Source organism: Orbicella faveolata, unplaced genomic scaffold (assembly GCF_042242905.1).
Source record: "Orbicella faveolata isolate gen_17 unplaced genomic scaffold, um_ofav_v1 contig_14, whole genome shotgun sequence".
Lineage (NCBI taxonomy): Eukaryota > Metazoa > Cnidaria > Anthozoa > Scleractinia > Merulinidae > Orbicella > Orbicella faveolata.
This window is the reverse complement of record NW_028301541.1, coordinates 17,286,782-17,311,419: the sequence shown is the minus strand read 5'-3', so window position 1 is coordinate 17,311,419 and position 24,638 is coordinate 17,286,782. Positions and strand designations below refer to the sequence as shown.

Genomic DNA, 24,638 nt, shown 5'->3' with positions numbered 1-24,638 from the left:
TTCATAACGCACGCGCTATCATTGGTCTATCAGCGGGTAGACAACGGTGAAGGCAACCAAACATATTCACGGACTTCAAATAGCTAGCTAGATGAGGCCATATAAACACGAAAAAAGTACTCTATTGCTTTTATAAAATATTTCTCAAGAATTCGCGTGAATCTAAAACATCACAACCGTGTTCACATACTCTCATCTAAACACACCTATGGACCAATGAGAGGGCGCGTAGTATCTCAGTTATGTTATAAACTGAAACAATACACACATAATAAACAATTAAATCCACTAATCCTTGTACAGTTACGATAAGCGCTATAGAAATAAAAAAAAAGTTGAAAATATGAACAAGAGAGGTCAGAAAAATTACTACTGACAACTTAAGTATGTAAATTCCCGCTCGGACATCTACGAGAGAAATAACGAAACGACAGCAAACATTTAAAAAAAATTTTACAGTTATTAAATCTTAATTTACGAACATCATTTAAAGCTAATGTAGCAATAAAATGAACCCTTTCTTCAGCTATACCGCGATAGGATAGCTTCGAAGTGGCCGGGTTTTCTGCAACTAAGTCAATAATGTTCTTGTCCCATAGTACGTTGTCTGTGGCTTTAGAGAACTGCGCCGATGACATAACCTCATACCGTTGAACCACGTTTTTTAGTATCTCGGCCATTCTTTCGCGAAACTTCTGGGGAACCACTCCGCAGGGGATAGGTCCATAACATCTATAAGCAGCCTCTTCATAATCTCTCTTGTAACGCTTTAGTTCTTTGCTTTTTTGATAGCAGAAGTCTAACATTTCTTGGGTTGGACGACAGCCAGCAGATCTAGATGCGCCATTTTTCTCCTCTGGGTTGTCGTGAAAGTCGACGTTGAGTTTTTTGCTTTCTACCACCGAGGATGTGGAGCTTGACTTTCCTTGACCTCTTTGAGCCGAAGAGTTATCCATTGCGCTCAGCTGGACCTACAGATTTCGGGTAGCCAAGAATTCTAAAAGGCATTCACTTCTTTGCTTCCTTGCGTAACCATCATGACGCACGGAGATCATTCAGTGTCATTTTCCTCAACTTCAGCATATTAATTTTTAACTTTCTTTGTATTGCCGTTGAGAAAGATTACGCAAATGAACAATATTGCGCAATAGTTTTTTTTTAAAATAAGGTCGTTTATGCTATGTATTTATTTATTTGATTTTGGGGCCAAAAGTTTTGAAAACGACAATGGTAGGTAATAGATGAGTTAGTTTGGAGCGAAAGCACACAGATGCAGTGTGTTTTGCGTCAACTTATAGGCAGAGTTTTCATTCCTAAAATTATCATCAATATCATCTGCGAAGTTTCTGACAAGATAGAGCATAGTAGATGTTTTCCATGAATTAGCGTCTTTTATAATTCTAAAGACTGCTTGATCTCGTTCATAATTTGTTCTCTAAACAGGCTGGTACGCATAAGCCGACATACGGTACGGTACGGATAGTACGCATAGGCAGGCGTAGTAAGATATTCAGCGATAATCAAAGGCTTTTGACAATAGATCTTTTCCGAGCTGCCTTTTGTCTCTCTGCCAAAACGAGTCTACGTGCAAAACCATTTACATGACGATGTATTTCGACTGTTCCCCTCACAGGTTCATTTTCATGGAAATCAAAATCATTTTCATATGAAAAGTTTGAGGACTCGTTTTGAAACAGAGGAACACGGTAACTCGGAAGTGGCCTATTTCCAGAGTCGGCTTTATGAAGTGTCCGGGAACCTAAAATCATGGATTACACAGATGGCAGCCACTAAAGCCTTCAAGGATGTTACTTAAATCAAGTCTGCGCATCCGGGTTTAATTGAGTTTCATGTTCCGTAGGGGCGAGGTGTCTTTACCACTACAATATTGTGTAGCGTTGAACTTATGAATAAAGGATCGCCGCTAATAGGTGAAACTTACCGTCTCTACAATCTTTTAAAAGACAGATCACGTTAACTAATCTTTCACAGAAAATTGAACATGAATGCGAGAACTGTGTTTTATGTAGCACATGATCTACTTACGAATGAATTATTTTAGAATTGTTGGAATTACTGTAAATAATGTAGTTAAATTTTAGTCTCTTTTTATTGTAAATATCAAATTTAGGTTTTTAAATTTTATAATTTATTTTATTTATTTTATGTGTCCCCTATTAGTAGAGGGTTTTTTTCCTCGGCTAGAATGTATTTGACACATTAATAAAGTTATTGTTGTTGTTGTTGTTGTTGTTGTTATTAACCTAACTTAAGAGTAATGATTAATATTAATTGATGCTGCGTAACGTCGACGAGGTATTAGAGGAAAAAGTATTGAGAAACTCTTTGTGTGTACGTTTTCAAGAGGAGTTTTAGTTCGAGGTTTTTGTCTTGAGACTGACCGAGTTGGCCATATCCGTATTCTCGCTATTGGACTGAATCTAGCTAACGATGGAGGCCCATGCAGGGGGGATACCATTAAAAAGAGATTAAGAAGGAATCCACGTAAAGTTCGAGTAACAAGTGGACAAAAACTTTGTACTAAGATTATTTGGACCGTATTGCAAACTTCTGCGCGACCTTTTTAAATATCCCCTCAAAAGAAATCATTTCTAACAACACCAGATGTCGAAAACAAATTTTGAAGTTCATGTGAAACACTTGAAAGTACGGGTGAAATGAAACTGATGTTGAAATTTTACCTGTGTTTGCACAATTGCTCTGAGTTTTAGAATTTAATTGCTCGAGATTCCATGGGAAATTGTCTTTGGCGTCATTTCATGCTACTATTTACATCTTTAGCTTTTAGGAAATGCAAAACGGTTTTTAATATACTTAAAATTATTGTGGTACTAGGTTTTTGTCCACGGAAAACCAAATTACTCGATCCCCTATCGGATTTCGTCTTAATATCATTTTCATTTGAAAAGATTTCCTGCATCAGCCCCAGTTGCAAGCTAGTTCCAGCTCAATACCGGGAATAAGAATACGGCCTATTCTAGAGCCATATTTCGTAATCTTTCTCAGCGGCAATACAAAGGAAGTGAAACGAAACGTTGGATGATCTCCGTGACGTCATAGTGGTTACGCAAGGAAGCAAAGAGTCGAATTATATAATGAAAGAACCCATCAAATAGTTTGACAAACGATCAGAAATCCTCATCCTTGGCTACCCTAACGCTCTAGGTCCAGTTTGGCGCAATGGATAACTCTTCGGCTCAAAGCAGTCAAGGAAAGTCAAGCTCCACATCCTCGTTGGTAGAAAGCAAAAAACTCAAGGTCGACCCTCAAGACAACCCAGAAGAGAAAAATGGTGCGTCCGCTGGCTGTCGTCTAACCCAGGAAATGTTAGACTTCTACTATCAAAAAAGCAAAGAACTAAAACGTTACAAGAGGGAATATGAAGAGGCTGCTTATAGAGTTTATGGAACTATTCCTTGCGGGGTGGATCCCCAGAAGTTTCGCGAAAGAATGGCCGAGATACCAAAAAAACGGAGCTCTACAGTATGAGGTTATGTCATCGGCGTAGCTTTCTAGAACCATAGACAACGTACTATGAGATAAGAGCAAATATTGACTTAACTGCAGAAAACCCGGACACTTTGAAGTTACCCTATTGCAGTATAGCTGAAAAAAAATTGGTATATTTTCGTCAATGTTAATTTAATAACTAAATCTTTTCAAAACGTTTTCTGTCGTTTCGGTCTTTCTCTTGTAGATGTCCGAGCGGGAATGTACATACATATTTTGTCAGTAGTTACCTCTCTTGTTCTCATTTTCATTTTAATTTTTTATAGTACGGTACTTATCGTATTAGTTCAAGGATTAGTGGTTTTGAGTATTTATTATGTATGTATCATTTCAGTTTATAAAATAGGAATGTTTAGATGAGATCCTGTAACCACAGTTGTGACGTTCTAGATTCGCTCGTATTCTTGAAATTTTTTTTTGAAAGCAATAGAGCATTTCTTCCGCGTTTACATAGCCTCGTCTAGACACTCAGGGGAAGAATTCTCGAAATTTGTGTAAGCCCTTGACTGCGTCTCGAATTCACCGAGCCCTCCTCGTGTTTTGAGGAGGCTATGTAAACACGGAAAAACTGAAAATAGAAATCTGAGCTCGTAATCTAATTGTTAATTAAAAACATCAGTTGTTGATCATAAAATAGAAGTCGTAAAAACAATAGTGTAATGACATGTATTCCAGATATGGAATACATGTGCGAAACACATGAACCCTATCAATCAGTTTTGAGAGTATCAACGTCTTAATTTAAATAGAGTTAGAGATTTAAAAAAAAATAATAACTCGAGGGGTTTTGTTGGAGATGCGGCATGTAACTCCTTTAGATTTTCAGTTACAACTTTGAAACCCGATTTTAAAACTCAATAACGATTTATCCAGTTTAAACAATGGAAATCATGACCGTGACGGTATTTAGATATCTGATCTTAATTAGCAAAGATTTCTAAGAGTTTCCCCAGTTTCTCCTAGATTTAGTTTCGATTCAGAAGATATATCAAACACCGTGTTCAACCACATTACCAAATACCTCGAAGTTTGTCAAAAATACTCCGCTGCGCGTCGTATTTACTCTCTTCTAGGTGTTTGTTTATTGTGGTCGAATACGGTCTTTCGTGTTTGTTATCTTACTAGACAATTTTTGGTGCTGATGACGCGATATGAGTAAACGTATCAAAGTGTCACATTCAAACTCAGAATGCTGTATCACATTTTCTTCACTCTCTGGTGTTGTCGAGTGCAGCTCTTCTCTCAGCGTTTGTACTCTCTCACTTTCATGTTTAACTGCACTTAAAGGAAACACTAAGAAAAATAAACAATTTTAAAGCGTCCTGTGTTATAGCGAGAGATGTGGTACTAAATTCTGCCCATTGGGTTCACTATAAGAGGAACACAAACAAGTTTAAGTTTCGTGTGCAAATTTCTCGCGATAATTTCAAGTTCTACTTGATCCAGTTCTTCTAAGAGAAGCATTATAGATTGCATTATGCGATTGCCCGCGAAGTTCTGCGACGGAAGTTGACCTACTGAAGGCCCTTTTGGAGTCATTTGCTCTTCCGTGAGGGGAAGAGGTGAAGACGTCTCTGCCCTTGTTAATTTTGGCCCTCTAGGGACAACCTCTTGTGAATCATCTAAAATTTCAACGGTTGTTTCTTCGTTTGTCATGATATCACGGTCTTGACCGCGTCTTTCCTCTGATTCGACTGTTCCTCCCGTCGTAGTAAGTTCGTCTTTCTTGGACGAGTCCTCTTTATTACTCATAACATTATGAATATCATCCCGCTCCTTGTTTTCAGAGTCATTCTTATCTCGCGTATACTTATTTTCAGTTGCCGCTTCTTTCGTAATCTCTTCTTGTAAAGCATATGTGATATCCTTGTTGTAATTGTTCGGGGGGAGCCAGTTGTGCCCCATCTTCCAAGCCCTAAGCTCCCGCTTGCCGTCGCCGTTGATGTTGATCCAAATTTTTGCCACCCATTTTTCTCCTTTTTTAACGCGACAGCTTCCTTGATAGGAGAGAGGATCTAAATTGCCCATCCATCTGTTTGCATCATCAAGCAGGTGATTATACCACAGAAGTGCGGTACCTCTCTGTGGCTTGATGACCAAATTTGATTTATCGCAATGCTTAACCATGTTGCATCTTTGGGATGTCTCATTTGACCAAGCCTTGAAGAAACGATAATAGAAGTGAAAAGTTAGAGTACCAAACACCCTACTGAATGGCAGAAAAGGTAGATTTTGTGTCAGGCCTGTGGTTCATGCAGCCGGGGCTTTTCCCGGTTTCTGTAACATTAAGTGTCTAGGAGTATGTCTACCTCACCCCTCCTTCTCTCCTGAATGGGATGCCAGTCTATCGTAGGGTTAATCCCATCATTAAATTCGCCCGTATCCATTAATATACGTGGGTGGAGAGAGGCACTGTGAGAGTTAAGTGTCTTGTCCAAGAACACAACACAGTGACCCTGACCAAAGCTCGAACTCAGACTTCTAAATCCGGTGTTCCGCGCAATAACCATTAGCTAGGCTACCGCGCCTCCTCCTACCTAATGGACAATATATTGAAAAAAAACTTAAGAAATTAAGATGATTTCCGCAGGACATTCGAGCAATCCTCATGGCATGGTAATATTTTGAATACAGGTAAGAAAACTTATCGAGAGAAAATTGAACTTGAAGTTATCACATTTCACTTAAAACAGACGTTTCGCGTTAGTTAAAAACACGAAAACACACTCTTTAAGCATTCTTATGAGGTTTGACATTAACTTTCTCGAGAATGTTTGACAATTTAATCGCGGGGTCACTTAGAGAAGTGCACTTAAGTGAGTAGTTTTAGATAGTATCCCAATAGTTACCGTGCTACGAGTAGATTTTTAGCAAATAATTTTTGTACTTATTGCTCGAACTTTGAGCGGAATCCGTCTCAAATGGTGGAGAAGGACTCTCCACTTCTTGTGAGATTTTGTTTTAAAGCACGAATGAGGTTGCTCATGTTTTGAAGAGAGCTGTGTTTTTGTTTGTTTACCTTCCAACTGAAAGTCGCATTATCAGCAACAGGAAATGCACACTCGCCTCCTTCCTCTACGTCATTCAGAAAAACCATGACAGTTAGATATCTGACAGATAAAGTAACATTTTGAAAACAAGTGAGAAACCAATTGCGAGAAAGTGAACTTGAGAAAAAGTGAGTAAACAAATTTATTTCAACCACATAATTCTTTCAATTGACTTTGATGACAAATCAACTGAACACTCGTCCTTTATTTTCTTTACACATGTATATGATGTGACAAATCTTAATCAACCGAAACCATTGGTCTAAGTAAAAAAAAACGTTGAGTTTATTTTGTGAACGCCATTCGATTGACAACACCTCCCTAGACTCCAACGATTGTTGGTGGAAAGTTTCAACCGAAAATATCAGTTTCATTTTATTTAGAACTTTTTGTAACAGAAAAGGAAACAAATAAGCAGGTAAACGGACGCAAGCAGACTGGTAGACAGATAGACATGCATAAATGCAGGCAGACGTAAGGACAGAAAGACTGACAGACTAGCAGACAGACGGTGAAACAGGTGTGTGCAAATGCAGAATAACATAGAGATATACAGACAGACAGACAGACAGACGGGTAGCCAAACAGGCAGACAGGCCAGAGACAGGGGGACAGACAGGCAGATAGACATACAGACAGACAGACAGACAGACAGACGGCCAGAAAACCCAACTAATCCAATCTTTCTGTCTTTGATAGAACACCACCTAACAGTTGATCTGAATGATCAATTTGAAGCCCTTCATTCAGAGTAGGAGAAACCGGTTGATCTGGTTGGCCATGACTAGGTTGCAGCAGTAATTAAATTCACTAACCTGCAGAGCCTGCAATCATTCGTGCCGTACAAGCAACACTGTTTCTCAGGCGTGACTGCCTCGCTGTCATGGTGACAATGATAGTGACCTTCTTCCTTGTAACGTACAACCTTTCAAAATACAAAATTACAAGTTTGATACATAGGGTATAATACTCAAGTTGAAACTGGTACCTTATAGCCTGGCTGAAGCTAACTTCAAAGCAAGTAGTTGCCTTCTGGCGTAGATTAAGTCTGCCTTTAAGTAATTAAGCATGCTTTTGATTGATTGATTGATTGATTGACTGGTTGATTGGTTGGCTCAGTTAACCCGCCATTAGAATATGCCCATAAACATGATTCTACTGGTGACATTGTTAAATACCTGCACTGGCTCGCTTTGCTGAAGTATCGGTTTTGGTAGTGTGGTAAGCTGTTCAAGTCTGAGAAAGGAAAAAAAATATTAAAATTGATTGTAGTGTTAGCCAAGTTTAAGCTGTAGTTTTGAGGTAGTCATGAGTATCCAGTTATAACACGCCTTAGATAGGTTGTTTCTTTTAAATTGTTACGTAAGTTTCAGGCTACGGGTATCGCCATTTCTCCACTTGCGTTCAGTTTTGTTACTTTAAACTGTCCGAGACGACAAGATTCCACCTGTACAATAGGCCATTTCCGAATTACCTTTAGCCTCTTTTTCGAAGCGAGTCTTGGTGGCCATCCTTTCATATGAAAACGAGATTTCATTCACATGCAAATTAAACTGATTTTCATTTGAATGCTTGTGCACCAGGCCTCTCTTTGATAGAGAGGCTGAAGGCAACTCGGGAATGGGCTTTTCGTTTCCACGCGTCATTCGTTGCACTCCGACAGTGAAGTCATGTACTCATGCTAAAGTTGATATTTGAAATGACCTTGCTCAGTGGATAGAGCGCCCGCCCGGTGTTCGGGAGGTCATGGGTTCGATCCCTGTCGGGAACTCAGATTTTTTTCTTTGTTCCACGCTCGTGTCATGTTGATTAGTTCACTTTTCACAATGATATTTCCCATTGGCCTCCTGACTAGGTCAATAAACACAAGTCATTGTGACATTGATATCACTCCTACCTGTCGTGATAATCTTCAAGTAGCCCTTCGTATTGTAAAAGTTCGTCATCATCGTGCCATAACCAAACTTGCTGACTACTTTGACTGCGCAGGCGCGGTTTTGACAATTTTTCTTTGTCAAAATAAGCGTTGAGATTTTCCAATGAACTTTGTTGTAGTTCCTTCAGGGTGACCTTCCCTAATCAATACATGTTAAAGTAACTATTAAGAATTCCACATGTTCCAGTTAAAGGAGTACTGTTCATTTTCAAAAGGAATTTGATTAGAGGGTCAAACAGAGGGGGCGGGGGGGTTCTCTGTCACGGTTCACGAACCGAAAAATAACGAATCACGGATATCAAAATTCCATTTTCCGGAATCACGAAAAAAAGCAAGCAATGTAGTCTATTTAATAGCCTACTCTTACACTAAAAAAGTGTATGCGGGAAGCAAAATCGTGAAAGGCTAAGGTCAAGGCTCCATATTGCAAATCGCATTCCTAAATCACTCTCGACAGACTACTCTAACCATTCAGTGGACTCGCGTCTCAAAATCACGTAGAATCGAGTGGTGAAATCACGAATATCGATCGGTTAATAATTCAGGTTCTTCACGAGTCACGCAAAACCTTCAAGTCACGAAGAATAATTTGTTAAATTCACGTTTCACGGAAAATAACATCAGCTTATCAAGCATCACGAGAATACGACCCTCGGATTATGTTGGTGGCGCTAGGCCTCTCTGATAAACAAACACGTTGTTTGGACGGGGAAAATATACTATGCCATGCCAACGTTTAAAAAAATGTTGTGATGCTGTTTATTTTAGTAATGTTTCAAGATTTTCTTGTTCGAACTCTTGAGGCGTTTATTTTGTTATTTTCTTGGGCTAGACACTAATGCTCGTAATAGATGCTTGCGAATTGATTGAGAAAACTGGCAACAATTAATGCTGAAGTTAGTTAGCCTGCTATTGATTAGTACTGGATTTCATTCAAGAGGAGCATTAATAAATGAATGAAAAGGGTTCGTAAAGGCCTTTTCACTATATAGCTACCAAGCAGCAAATTTATTTCCATTTATAAAAAGTCTCGTAATAACGTTTAAGGTTTATCTGCCGCTATCTTGCGTCGATCTGGCCCTATCGCGTACCTTGGGGAAAGGGATTAAACTTTCTTGCGTCGATAGAAGCCTTCTAAATTTGAGAACGGGCGCTTTTTTATGGTCATTACGGGATCTTACCGAAATTTCAGTCATGATCTAATAATACAAAAACCAGGTGTATTTAGAACATGTCTTTAAATGGTAGATAGTTTACTTTCTACGTACCGTCTTGGTCTTCGTCTAAGTCTAGAGCTTTAAACCTTCAATAAAAGAACATTGTCACGTCGAATTAACAGCAACTCGTAAAAAGTGAAATTAAAACAAACAAACAGACAAACATTAAATAGACTGATTAATTATTTTTTTTTTTGGTAATTTTTGGTTTTCAAAACATAACTACTATCACCAAAAGGGACAAAGTCAGATCAACTCACATTTCTAGAACATCATCTTCTGTGAAATAAAGATTTCTTTTTCCAGCTAAATTAAGAACCTAGAAATTAAAGAAATGTAGAAACATACGCAGTTATTTACAGTCAGTACGTGGAAGTCAGCTCATTTAGAAGTTGGAAAAGGTAGTCAATCGACACGGACGAGTCTTCAGTGTCTGGTATTAATGTTTTTAGACAAATCGCTTTACTCGCAAAGTACGTATTTCTCCGTAGGTGTCAGTCAGTTAATTTTAAGAGTATCAAAGAAAGAAATTTGTGTACAAATATTCCCAACAGCACAACTATTAATTATGAAGGGGAGCAGGAATGGCGCAGGTGAGAGCGCTCACCTGCCACCAATGTAGCCCGGGTTCATTTCCGGCCCGGTGTCAAATGTGGGTTGAGTTTGTTGTTGGTTCTCGCCTTCCTCCGAGGGATTCTCTCCGGGTTCTCCAAATTCCAATTGGACTAGGATAGAGGACCCGCATTAAAAACCAAATAAGGTTGATGTGGCTTCCTCTCTAAATAATTGTAATTTATTATTTTATTGATGTATTTATGAAGGGTTCGTGTTAAAATGAGCCAATTAGACTGTTTCCTATCCTTACTTCTGTCTTGTCGATAAATTCATTTTTATTTCTGTCCCAGGCCTTTATCTTCTCTTCCCAAGGATCTTCGTCAGCACTCTTGTCAGTGTATTGGCTCAGCGGACTTTCGCTCATACCTTTTTCCAGAGCCAAGTCTATGATCATTTCGCACTCTTCATCAGTGAAGAAGTTTGGAATTTCTGTAAAACAAGTTTGCATTAACTAATTAGTGACGGTTTAAAGCAAAGAACTCTTCAACTTGATAAAGAGATCAGCCAAAAAAATCTTTAATTGACTACAACAGCTAGTTATGTCTTGTACTGCTTTGTGCGCTCCCAGACCCCATTTTTTAATTGACGTTTCCTCGCACTTTGTCGCAAAAACTAAAAAACTATGAATTCCGGTTGTCATTGTGAAAATCAGGTTGAGCGCCCGGCGAAAGTTGTCACGCCAGCTTGTTACCATGATGATACATTGTGTTAGTTAGCAAAGTCCTGATGTAAACTTTGGTCTCAGTCAGGCTCACTTCTGAGACGGAGAGGATTCTGATTGGTGGAAAAAGCCGTCTTGTTTCCTCGATCTTTTTATGCTCTCCTGGACTTAAGTAAATTCTTATTAATAAAATGTCAAAATTTCTTTTGTGTTCAGTTCCGAGCTTTTTTTTTTTGCGAGCCAGGTCAAGAATGAGACTAACGCTTCCCAATGTAAACACTCATTTACGTTTTTCTCAGCTCAGGTCGCGTTCATGAAAGTTAAATTCATATTATCCACAAAATATGAAGAAAAAAAGATTTCTACCGAACAACAAACTGTTCTCTTGAAAAAGCAATTCGTTGAAACTAACTCCCGAGCAGTCCATCTTAGTGGTCCATATTGCAAAATTCGAAGCGATTAGGGAACCAAGTTAGAATTCCCCTTTTCACCGTAGACCAGTTTGCCATATAACAAAAGATAGTTACGGTGGCCGAATCTAAATTCGACTTGATAAAAACTACTTCACTGCACCATTAAGTTGGCCTCATTCATGGCATTCAGTGTTCATGGCATCTTTAATACTCAGCCCTAACATTGTTAAAAGTATTTACCAAACACTGGTGGCTTTAAGCTGAGAGCTCTCACAGTGTGCTTGCTTCCCTTTGTTAGTTCCATTTCTTGGGTATGTCCTACCTAGAAAAGCAGTTGTAGATAGTAAAAAGATAAAGAACGAGTAATTGGTGAAGAGAGGGGCCCCGTTCACACTTTGCTAGAGGAAAGCTACTCGAAGGAACGATCAAATGATCGTGTGTTAGTTTTGTGATAAAATGGGGAAGTGCGGTTAGAATCAATACGCTATTTTATTTGGTCGGAAAACAGAGACCGACATGTTAGGACGTTGGTAGGTTTCTCGACAATGCTTGTACGTATTGAAGCTAGCTCAGCAGTGATGTAAGGTTTGTTCGAATCAAGTCAACGATAGGATTGCGTGGGAATTTGATTGCTATAGATCCAAAGAGGTTTCTCTTAGTTTCTAAGCGAAAGACGCGGGAGTGGATCCTTCATCTCTCGCATTTTCTCCTTTACTTCAATCGCGCAGCAACGATACAGAACGGAAAGGAGTGGCTTCTCGCATTGTAGTCATGTTTTAAAATGATTTTATCCCTCTTCTTAATTCTTGGTTCACTTATTTCACATATTTGAAATACGTGCTTCTTGACCGATCAGTCAAGACACTGAGTTATCAGCTCGTGTACTTGCTATACTGCTCTGTGATCAATCTAAGTTACTCACGCGTGGCCAAACTCACACGGTTCAATGCAGTTGACCATCAACACTGACATTTTGCAGGAAAAGAAACAAATTTAAAAAAAACTTTATTTTACTCAGCTTATTATACAAATACATTCAATGTTTTTTTGTTTAAGAAGTAAGTCCAAAGCTTCGGTCTGCACGAGTTAGACGATGAGATTTGCATCTCAATATTTTGGACATCCTTCGCCAATAATGTCGAAAAAGCCAAATTTGAATCAAATGTTGGTTTGTCTTTCGATGAGAAATAGTTTTTAGAACACTTCCAGGAAGAGAGAATAAGGATGATCGAACTACTAAAATTCAATTTATGCTTTATAGTGTCCCATCTAATTCCGACGAGGGCGGTAGCTGTATATTATATAACACCGTTTCATTGCGTTAGCTCTTTTCCTATCCAAAGATCTTTTTCTTTATGCAAGCTGTTTTCCTAAAGTTCGTTAGTCTTCATATCCTAAATGAAAAATATCCCTTTTCAAATTTTACCCCTGTATTTAACCCATTGTTTATATGACTTGATCTGATCACTGAAGGGTTACCAAATAATATAAGCACTAAGGTTACCAAGTGTAATAATAAACAGACCGACAGTGGTAGATTGCTTACAGAGACTAGCATAAAGGCCAAAATTCAACTAACAGACCATCACTTTATGCTATCTGTAGTAATTATAGGAGTGAGTAATAAAACAGGAATTGCTACTTGCTAGTGTTACTGGCTTCAATATAAGCTGAGCAAGCCATAGTTTCAAGATCGGTTTTTCGTTATTTTCTAGTATAAGTAGTTATACTAGTATTTACCTTTACTCCCTCGATTCGCGGTAAACGTAGCAGAATATTGTCTTTCCCTCCTTTCTGTCCTTCAGCTGAACAATCTTCGTTTCTACCGTGACATTCTCTGATTCGTTGCTTTCCAAGCTGGTCGGATTTCACCAAATGTTCGCTGCATGCCATAGTTACAAACACGTAAATTGTTGCTAGGACATGGTGATGATATATTCCCATTATCTGCGTCCTAATCATACAAAGATTTCTGAAAAGTTTCTTGCTTTGATTTGAAGGAATCACAGTGTAGTTGAATCACTCTAAAACATCTATCATTACCGATAATTTATTCACCTTATAATTTATTCATACAGGTTCAACAGGTAGCTAACAAGTACCTGACACTGCCAATCTTGTTTCAAGTGTTCACCAGAGTGGGAAGTGGGTTTGAGAGTTTCACCACCGAAGGTAACCACCTGCTTATCCCAGCGCGAGGTACTGGAAACGAGCCTTTATCTAAGCAAGGAAAACCCTCAAAAAGACCAAATGTTTATTACGAAAATAAACAGTTCAAATAACGTTAAATGCAAAAATTTCGTATAAACTGATAACTAGGATATAACCATTATGGCCTTAACCTAAATTTTTCTACGCCCAATGGGTTTCTTGTTTTTACGACTACTTTTTTCTTCATTTAAAGCGCAACCCATTGGTCTTTAAGAATCGAGAGTTATATAAATACCGATACTTTTGTTATTTCCATGTTGATTCCAGTTAACTAAATAAAAATAATTCTAGCAAAGCGATCATGTGGTATTTGAAGCCCTGTCCACATTACGCCGGAGGAATTTAAAAACGCAGCTTCATTTCTCTGGTTAGGTCGACCGTCCACACTAGTCCGTCACGAGAACGCTTTTCAAACCGGAGAAATTTGAAAACGACGAGTTTACGTTTTAGTGTGGACGGAAAAATTTTGAAAACGAAGCTTTCCGTAAACGATGACGTCACGACAATCATGATATTCCAGTGCGCAAGAATTACTCAAACACAAATCCAAAATGGCCGGTGATTGATGCGTTTTCAAATTTCTCCGGCGTAGTGTGAACGGAAAACATTTGATGCGATTTCAGAGTAAAACCTTCGTTTTCCAATTCCTCGGCGTAGTATGGACAGGGCTTGAGGCAAAGTATATCGTCAAATTGCATTTTTGACCCAATTCATGTGGCTGTTCCGAGAAGGTTTCCCTACAGCAGCGTAAAAGCGCACCCGGCGGTGCCGAAAGGTGCTGTAGGGGGCTTATGGATGCAAGGTGTCAAAGCGCAAAAGAAAGAAAAAAAAAGACATGAAAACGGGTATTCATTTTTCCTCCTTCCCTCGGAATGTTCATTAATAAAGCACTTCACTGAATGGTCATGAATATCTAACCATCCACTGCATTCATAACAAGCTTCCTGGATTTCTCCATTCACTGAAGGAGAGAAGATGAGTGATTGTAAACGAGGGAATATTTAGAACTTTATTGAGTTTAGGTACTTAAGAAAACTTGTACTAAGCCTCAAAAATCCGCATATTTACAGCCTTTGATAGTCATACCTACCACAATGGTAAGACAAATTAACTCGGTGACAGATATTTAAAAGTGTTATGAAAGATATCACTTTATTGCCTAAGATAACTTAACTGGTACCTCCTTTTAACCACAGACTTTTAAAAAGTTAGTACCATTTTTAGCAGTACAATAAAAAAATAGCACATGTTCTCACTCTTGGGTTTTATCTACAGACTTAAAAAATTGAACCAGCTGATACCGCATGATAAACAATACCACATGAAATATCTTCTCAATAGCTTTCATTTGAATAGTCACACTCTAGGGTTTTATCCACAGACTTAAAAGTTAGAACAATCTTGTACAGCAACAATAACTCTACCACAATAAAATGCTGGTCAATAATTTTCATTGAAAGGTACATGTGGTGGTTCATTATTACTACTGGTACAGTTTATGGATCTTCTTATGTTTCCTATACATTATAATGTATTACCATACGCCAGAACAAAGGAAAATATCAAATTGTACCGAGGGTAAAATTAAACCACGGCAATCACACGCCATGTTTTATCCACAGGTTAAAAATAAAGTACATCTTAATTTAAAAATTACTTTGGCTGGGTCACACTCGGCGCAAACCAAATACCAACACCACCAAGCAGGCCTTGAGATGGAATCCACAGGGGACGCGGAAGAGAGGGAAGCTAAGGAACAGCTGGCGACGGTCAATGGAGGGGGAGATGGGAGAGGCAGGCTTCAACCGGCAACAGTTGGAGAGACAGTCACAAGAAAGAGAGAAATAGAGAGACTTCTTTAAGGACCTATGCTCCCACGGGGTGAAAAGGCTCAAGTCAAGTAAGTCACATTAATGTACATAGGATTTGATTATAAAAAGTAAAAAGATTGATTATTCAGCTTTACTTCCGTCTACTATAGATATTCTACCGCCCTGGTTCAGGACCAAAGGAACGCAGAGCATCTCAAGTTTCTCGTGTACTTTCTTAGAAATATCTCGCAGTTCCTCCTCTTTCAGAGCTTCCATTAGCGACACAACAGCGTTAAGAACATGTCGTTCCTTCGGACGAGATTCAAACGTCCATTCTTGGGCGCTTTCCATATCGCTTTTAAATTCTTCCTCAATGGTATCTGGGAGATTGGTTTCTCTATCTTTTTGCATTCTTTGAATTATATTTTGATTTTCATGTTTCTTAGTCTCGGATATGAGGTTGGTTCCTCGTTTCCAGGCTCTTAATACCGTAGTTCCGTCGCCGTCTATGTTTAACCAATTAGTAGCTATCCATTTCTCGCCTTTGGTGACGTCACAATGTCCATAGTACATTCTGTTGTCCAGTCCTCCAATCCAAGTACCGTCATCATTGAGCACGTGATTGTACCACATGATTGCCTTGCCTCTCTCTGGTTTGATTACCAAGTTTCCTTTTGAACAATACTCGTGAGAATTGCATTTCCTAAGCTCACCATCCATCCATTTCTGTTGAGAAAAACGAGATCTTAATCTTGAGTTTAATAGCTACCCATGATCGACTGTATTGTTATTAAGGTTTTGATATGAGGATAGGATTTTCTTTAACCTTAACTAGTTATTATATTAATTGGTTTGTAACGAGTGACATGCAATTGGCGGTACCGAACTAAGAGTGGGGACCGTATTGGTTTCAAGCACATCGATCCCAGGTCTTGAGTCTTGAGCGCAGTAAGGTAAGACTGGACCTATCTTCTGTCAGTACAGTATACGAAAATAGAAAGACCCAAATTTCGAGAGGTTGAAAGGAAAGACGGAGTTAAGGTCTATTTTAAGAGGTTCAGTTCAAGTTCCTTACAAAAACGAGTGCCTTGTATCGAGATGAAAAAAGGAAAAAAAAAAAATTCCTTATGATTGATGGCTAACGACAGTTTACAACACTTTTCAGTGCTCTTACTTTAATAGGTTTACTCTAACTTTTAAGTAGTTGATGCTACAGTTATAGATTTAAACCAACGTCCAGTCATTAGTGAACATGCTGTCATTTTCTGTGCAAAACATATTGTCTTAGCAACACGGGACGTCGGGTGACCCAAATGACCGAACAATTCAAACGGATGTTCCATAGCTTGAACCATTTACTATAACACTATAACTTCTTTATTGCTCAAATAATGCTCCCCCTCCCCCCCTATTAATTCAAATAAGACCTACCTCATAAGTTTTGTGGCGCATGAAAAAACGCCCATGCATCTTGCTCTTGCCAGGAATCCACCACTTTCCTTCAATTTGCGTATTACCTTTCCATCTCCCAGCGTATTTAATGGAGGCATCACTCTTCTCTTGAGCCAGATACTTTTTGCGAAATCTTATGATGTCCTCTGTCAACAAACTGTCAATCAACTCAAATTCTTCACCACTGTCGTCTTTTCCTTTTCCATACAAAACCCTATTAGCACCGTCCTTTTTAAACTGGATATCCACTTCGAAGTGATTTTCGCTTCCTGTTGTCTTCTCATACGTGAAGAAACCAGTCCAGTTACCACAATTTTTCATGATGTCATCCTAAAAGGAAGATTTCCCTGTTGTTATTAAGCGGTATTACATCCCTCTCCCCCGTGGTGGGGGACTCCCATATAAAAAGCGGACGGGGTGCTTGTCTGGGCATGGCTCAGAATATTTTCACCCTTAAAGAGGTACCAGTCTAAAACAACACATTATCTCCTGTCATATATTTTTTTTGCTCAATACCCTAAAAGGTACTGCAAAAGTTCCCGCTGTGGATCTAAGAGGCTGAACACCCTAAGGAATCCAAGCCCTTTTTTAACCCCTAGGAGGTACGACGAGTACCGCCGTCCTTTTTTTTATGGGAGTTCCCCCCCCCCCACCCCTCCCGGGATTACAACCTCATGGCGTCATATATGGGTAGCGTCTTTGCAGTAATGAAAACACTAAGTAACGTGCAAGCTCATCGAAATTCATTGCGAGCTCTCTTGTGTTAGTTATATTAGTTTGCTATCAGCTTTAAGGCTGACATGTAACGCTCATAACGTCAGCTTTCGTAAGATCAACTTCAAGTTGATAATTAACTTAATGTTTAACTTTCCCGCTGACAGAGCAAAATTTTCTTTAGAATGGCTTTTGTTGATTGAGTCTTTTTCTTAAACTCAGTGCCAGCCTTTAACAAACGAAGACACGAAGTGGTGTTAAACGAAATACCTCAAACTTGCTGTTTGCAAGGGGCAACACAACTTCCCCTCCACCATCAACGTCATTCAGGAAATAAGCCACTGTTATATACCTCAGGAAATATAATACAAATCGAGTGTGAGACTTAGGGCTCTCATGAAACACATTTAACATAACAGTAACACATAAAGAAAAGTGTAAGTTCTTCTAACGACAGAAAGTAGGCTTATTCATATTTTAATTCCTCGACTTGTCAAATAAAAATGGCTTAGATAAAAGCACAAATCCGTGGAAACACGATGTGTGTTTCTTGAATAGAAAACACCATCAAGCCCGGCGAACGTTGTCACGTGATCATGACAATAAACATAGCATGATGCTAAACAACCTCTCTGATGAAATCTGCTGACCATCAAGTTTGAAGGAGAAAAATGCTCAGATCCCTTGCTGGTTAGTGATAAATGGTTCATTGATGTATTTTCGAGCATACCTGCATATTATGCACTCTTGCATGTCACCATAGAGGCAGCATGGAACTCCTTCAAATTTTGGTTCGCTATCTTGCTGGCAATATTGATAACTGTTTTCTTCAAACTGCATCACCTACAAATAGATTTCAATGAATTTCTCTGTCAGGTCGTATTCCCTTGGTCTAAGATTGAAAGCGTATTCAAAAAAATAAAGGGCTTGTTCATTTACTTTAGGAAATTTCATTAATACTAGCGAAGATATCCCCCTAATAATTATTATGATATATTAGATTAATATGCTACTTACTTGCATAGGTTCGCTCTCTTGTATAATTTCCTTTGGTATTTTCGTAACTGCCTGTAGCCTGAAAATACAATTTTCTGTGAGCCCCATTAAAGTAGACCGAATTCGAAAGATAACTTTAACAAGATTTTATGTGCAGGCCTAGAAAAGCAATCCTTTTTTGCTTTCACCCTGCGAAAATCATTCATTTATCTCAGTCGGGTTTATTGAAAAGGTCTAGGTCATGTTGATTACAAACTGAATACCTGAATGCTCCTGGTCGCTTACGACAGAAACCGGAGTGTTCCGGACACGTAAACCACTTGTGTTAGCTTAAGCTACATGGTTATATATCAGCAATTAAGTGGACTACGAGTAGTCGGTTTTTGCTCCTGAAATCCTCCGCACACAGAACTCAATTATAATATTATGCAAATTAAGGGGAAGAAACGAGGAGGAATGGGAAGCAATTGGTAAGTAAATGAGCTTGGTTTTGGACACTCAATTGAAAGCCACTCTAATACGTCAGGGACTTGATCTTACAAGAAATTCCTCACAACTCAGCTACCTGGACTAACGACTAAGGTGTCGGAGGCCTCAAGAAAAGAAATATACTTGCTCGAGTCTGTAGCCTCATCTAGAGGATCCTTCCATCAACACTCAAAGAGAGGAAATTGTAGACCTAATATAATATAAACCCAATATGTACTGACCGATCGTGAAATCCATCCAGTAATTCCGGTTGATATCGAAGAAGTTCATCTTCATCGTGCCACAACCAAGACACTTTACTGTTGGGTATTCTTCTTAGTGAGGAATCATTCAGAAGTCCGTCAACGTATTCTCTCATTCTTTCCAGTTCTATACTTTTGAATTCAGTCAGGTCGATTTTTCCTGTTGATAAAACAAGAACGTATGTCGTAAGGATAAATCAATTCAAGGGAATTCAAAGGTAAAAGGTGAAGTCTGGGTTCGAGCCAAGTGGACCATCAGGCCGGAGCTTATCTCCGGTTTCTGTAGCATGAAGTGACTAGGAGTATTTCTACCCCCCCTCCCCCTGGATGGGATACTGGTCGCAGGGCTACCCCCAGCATTAAGTTCGCCGGTACCCATTTACACACCTGGGTGGAGAGAGGCACTGTAGGAGTAAAGTGTCTTGCCTAAGAACACCGCGAGCGCACTAATCATGAGGCAAGGGGAAACTGCCTTGTTAAAAAACTACTCGTGATGTCTTTTCAATTAATAAAAACTGGGAAAAATCGCGATTCTGTAATAATGGTGAAAAGGTACTAACCATTGTCATCTTTGTCCATTTGCAGGGTTTTCATCCTATTAACAAAAAGAAACGACACTGAGACTAATTATCGTCTGAGAACTTGTGATGAAGAGGAAACATTGCATGACAACCGTAAGACAGACTAACTGGTACTTGGCTTATGGTGAGTGCATAGTTGATACTGAGAAAGGAATTGATATGAAACCTGGGAAAGTTCTTTGTTGTATATTTTTGTTGGCTATTTTGGGGGGTCGACCCTGCACAAAACCTGGGAAAATACAAAAGATGGTCATGTTTGCTCATATAACTAACCAATAGAAGCATTGTGATTATGTAATTAGCAGAGAACAAAAGATGTGCAGGGTCAAGGACCTTCCAACATAAATCTTAACCTGTTTGTTTGCTTCTTTGATGTTTACCGGGTTTCTTAACCGCCACTGACTATGGTTAGTGTAGACTTTTAATATAGCCCTACTTACATCTGAGTGGCGTTGTGTTCAGTAAACTTCAGATCCATTTTACCAGGAATTAATACAATCTGCCGATGAAAGTTTTGTCAGTTGCCTCAGTTTGGAAAAAAATAGATAAACAATGATTTAGTTGTTAATTCACTGTTACACCTTATACATTATAGTAGTTCTTCCTTTCCCTCTTTAAGCTTATGACTTGTTTAACATCTTTGTCGCATTTCTACCAGATCCTGCTTATCGTAAAGGCGATAATCTCGAAATTTCCGGCATCTTGAAATGAAATATTTTGCCTTTGGATGCGTCTTCTCAAGCAGGCCCCGTCAATACTACGCCCGAGAAATTTGAAAACGCAGCTTTGTTCCTACGATTAAGCCTTCCGTCCACACTAATCCGTCATGAAAATGGAGCTTTTCGAGAACCCTCTTCAAATAGGTCGGAGGAATTTGAAAACGCCGGCTTCGCGTTTTCGTGTAGACAGAAAACATTTGGAAAGGGAACTTTTCGAAAACGACAACGTTACGATAATTATACATGTATGTACTTTCTTGCTCAGGTTTTTCTCAAACACAAATCCAAAATGACCGGTGATTAATGCGTTTTCAAAGTCCTTTGGCGTAGTGTGGATGGAAAACATTTGGTGCGTTTTCAGAGTGAAACCTCCTTTTTCAAATTTCTCCGGCGTAGTATGGACGTGGCCTCAGTCCTCAATTATTTACTATCGGCTATCTCGACTGACTGTCTCTCGTTTTCCTTGTGAGTTCGAGGTTAGCGTCGTTCAAGTGTATTTTCATACGAAGAAGTGTTTCACAAACCTCTTGTGGATCAATGTACTCATCACCATTCAAGTCCCACTGTTTGAAGGTGTTCAGTGGATCTTCATAGTATATTCCTCGATTGTTTGTTCTCTTAGGATTATCACCGAGCTTTTTATTCTCGGCAAGTGCTATGATAAGTTCACATTCGTCTTCGTCAAGAAAGTCACGAATCTCTGGATAAAACAACGAAATAAAAACGTAATAATGACATTAAGAGATAATTGATCTGATACGAATTGCACAATTGCGTGCCACTTTTTACTCATTTCAGCGACACCCAGTCATGTCTCATGCATGTTTGGTTTTGAATTAGAATTGAAGATGCATCGATATGTTTCTTCACAGTATGTAAAGCCCCGGAATATGCTAATTGTATAAGAAAAGAAAAAAGATTGACTTTACCCAGCATCAGTTATTGGATTTGGTTTTCGCATGATGTAACAAAATACTCAAAGTCTCCTTTCTTCTTAAATCGACTTCCGACTTCGTCTTCAGTTGACAACCTAACCACGAGTATTCTTTAGGCATAAGATAATCTTGTGAAAAGTCGTGTACAGGATAGTCTTATAGTAGCAGCAGCCACTTTATCTAAAGAGGGTGTTCGACACATATCAGGAGACAGTGATGGTGGCCCCCTATCCCAGAGAAGGCCTGTCCTGATTTATGAGAGTCGAAATTTGAAAGTTCAGATGATAGGAGTTTGCAGACGAACGCGGACCCAATCATGCTATGCATGCACGCGAACATTTTTTTGGACTCAACAAGTTTTTCCACCCTTTTTATATGGTGTGTTAGTGTTGCATCAGCCAACGTGCCAAGGGTAACTTGCCAAGTTTAAAACCTGGAAAGGAAGACCGACTTGCTTGTGTGTAGCAAGGGTTATGTTTTACATTATCTAACTAACTTTATTATCCATCTATAATTTCTTCTTACCAAATACAAGAGGGCGCATGCTCAGTGTCTTCATTTGACGCTTCATCCCTGGAAGAATCTCTATTTCCTGAACATGACCAACCTATCCAAGCCGTACAAGACATTGTTTTATTTGGATTGATCTAGACCTTAAAATTAGAGTTAATTAAGAGCCTAAAAATATTTGTTTGTACCTAACAAAGAAAAATAGAAGTGGTTTTACACAATCGTAGGAGTGCTACTCGATACAAATACATGCAGAGCGGAATGCGAATTAAGATAGAAACTAGTTGACAGTTACTCAAGTAGAGATCATCAGACGGATGCTTTTATCTAATGTAAATTAATCTTAAATTTTGCATAATACTGGCGATTTTCGATTAATGTGCAGGTTTAAAAACAAAATGTAAGGAGCACATTTGGGCAAACTCAGAATCGCGCGTAGAGTGCAGTATTTTTTTTTGTGGGTTGGCAGTTGACCAGATCAATTGCAATTATGATAGAGAAAGCCAGAAAGTTGCAGAAGATGATTATGACAAATTTAAAAGAAAGTCAAAAGGAACGAGACACTTACCCTAACCCCATCAACTACCGGAATCTGAAGTCCTAGCCATTCATTGGTTGAATTGTCTATAACGTGTATTTGTTTATCTCCGACTTCTGATAAACTATTGTCATCTTCACTACTTGGTTTCTCCCCTAGGGAAACTTCTGAAGCAATCTCGACATAATCCTTATTTTGTAAGCTGGCTCCAGTGTCTTTTAAATCCGAAATGACGACGTTTTCAGGGTACATATTTTCATCTTTACTGTCAAATAAACTATTACCATCTTCACTTCTTGTTTTCTCTACTGGCGAATGTTCTGAAAAACTCTCGACTTCCCTATTTTGTATGCTGGCTCCAGTGTCTTTTAAATCCGAAATATCGACGTTTTCGAGATACATATTTTCATCTCCACTGTTACAGACGCCATCTTCGCCTTCTTCGATGCCACACGTGCCATGTCGCAGTGACTTGTCGGTAGCGTGAACTCCCAAGCTCTTCATACTAATCAAAATACATAACAAGCAGCAAAGAAAATTCAAAGACCTTCTATCCGCCATAAGGTCGATGAAACCTATGTTTATATGCCCGGCGTCTAAGTTACGGAACCTCGATCAGAAAGTTCTTCATAAATTAATGATCCAAAATATCACGGCTGATTTGCTTTTCATTTATGAACTACAGATTGTTTTACTCCAAAGCAGCCATGTGCGAGTGTATATTACTTCCGGTGCTTCTGATTGGTCAGTTTAAATGAACCAAGCGGGTACCAAAAGGTACCAGGGTTATAAACAAAGACAAGCGCGTTAAGTAAATCTGTGCACTGCAAAATGTAGCGGGTACTTCGTGACATCTGTTTAATGTTCTCATAGTTTTTAATTGTTCAGTTTATTTTTAAATCCATACAGTATTTTCGCGGGGTCTGGCCTTACGAGACCCTCTGTCAATATAGACTGGGTCTGCATTTCAGTTCTCGGTTAAACGTTAAGTCGTTAAATTGTTGGTGGTCATTAAACGACAGGAAAATTTCCTTCAAAGTTCCATAAAGTAAGCAATGAGCAAAACGCGTCGAAAATGATCTTAATTGGAATAATGCTTGGAGTATTTTGAACTGGTATAAAAGTCATACGATTTGCCCATCTTGAAACGCTTAGCCCAAATTTTTCAAGTTTGTCGTTTATAATCCGTGTTAATCTTCCCCATCCTTAACCATTCTTATTCCTTTACGTTTTATTAGTATTATCTCTTTGGTGTTTTTCTATTTTACTAAACTGCTATTTTCAGGTTTCCTTCAATGTAAAGGTAATTTTGTACGTGGTCAAAGCAACTCAAAATACCGTGACTGAGCTCAATTTACTCTGTGGGAAGTGTACTCCGTCAAGAGCAAGTGCGCGTCCAATTGATTTACGAAATTCTCGTTGTCCTGGAAAATTTACCAAGAGGAAGTTTTAGGAGTTATTACGATTGAAGACAGCGGTATTTTAAAGGAAGTGTTTGCATCAATTACGAAAGCCATCTTAGAGGGTCCTGGCCATGGAAGGGGAGGGGGGTTATTTATCCAATTTCTCAGCGTAAATTTTATCCAAATCTCAGTCCCTTTCCAGATTTTGTTTGTGATTTCGCAGTCCCATTGACTCAAGTTTCATTTCTTCAGTGAAAAAAAAAATGAAATAAAATAAAAAAAATAAAAAATAAAAATAATTTTAAAATGGGCAATTCCTTTTGCCATTTTTACCCTCATCAGAGGATCAATCTCTTAAAAAAAGTTTCCCTTATTACCTCCTTCCTATAGTTACCATGCGATGGATTGGAATCCGCAAGGAACACGGAAACGTGGCAGGCCCAGAATTACATGGCGCAGAAGCATACAGAAGGACCTGAAGGAGATCAACATGACCTGGTGCGAAGCCAAAAGAGCGGCTCGGGACCGACAGAAATGGAAAGCAATTGTGGACGCCCTATGTCCCCCATGGGACAAAGAGGACTAGATGATGATGATGCTATAGTTACCATGAC

General features: G+C 38.9%; 2 protein-coding genes across 2 annotated transcripts; both read right to left on the bottom strand.

Annotated features, from left to right (window-relative positions):
* Positions 1-3,646: 3,646 nt before the first annotated feature.
* On the bottom strand, positions 3,647-13,483 carry LOC110057355 (transmembrane prolyl 4-hydroxylase-like). Its single transcript, XM_089286775.1, has 10 exons — positions 13,164-13,483; positions 11,664-11,745; positions 10,600-10,778; positions 9,995-10,053; positions 9,786-9,820; positions 8,479-8,656; positions 7,760-7,817; positions 7,397-7,506; positions 6,551-6,641; positions 3,647-5,691 (listed from the first exon to the last, which is right to left on the bottom strand). The coding sequence occupies exons 1-10, from the start codon at positions 13,383-13,385 to the stop codon at positions 4,879-4,881; spliced, it is 1,827 nt and encodes a 608-aa protein (XP_089142901.1). The 5' UTR covers positions 13,386-13,483; the 3' UTR covers positions 3,647-4,878.
* Positions 13,484-14,617: 1,134 nt separating this feature from the next.
* On the bottom strand, positions 14,618-24,092 carry LOC110057320 (uncharacterized). The gene is made up of 11 exons (XM_020763914.2): positions 22,652-24,092; positions 22,099-22,180; positions 21,163-21,338; positions 20,360-20,418; positions 19,899-19,933; positions 19,318-19,498; positions 18,629-18,686; positions 18,342-18,454; positions 17,882-17,963; positions 16,877-17,227; positions 14,618-16,171 (listed from the first exon to the last, which is right to left on the bottom strand). Exons 1-11 carry the CDS (start codon positions 23,180-23,182, stop codon positions 15,587-15,589), a joined length of 2,253 nt encoding a protein of 750 aa, XP_020619573.2. The 5' UTR covers positions 23,183-24,092; the 3' UTR covers positions 14,618-15,586.
* Between the last annotated feature and the right edge of the window lie 546 nt (positions 24,093-24,638).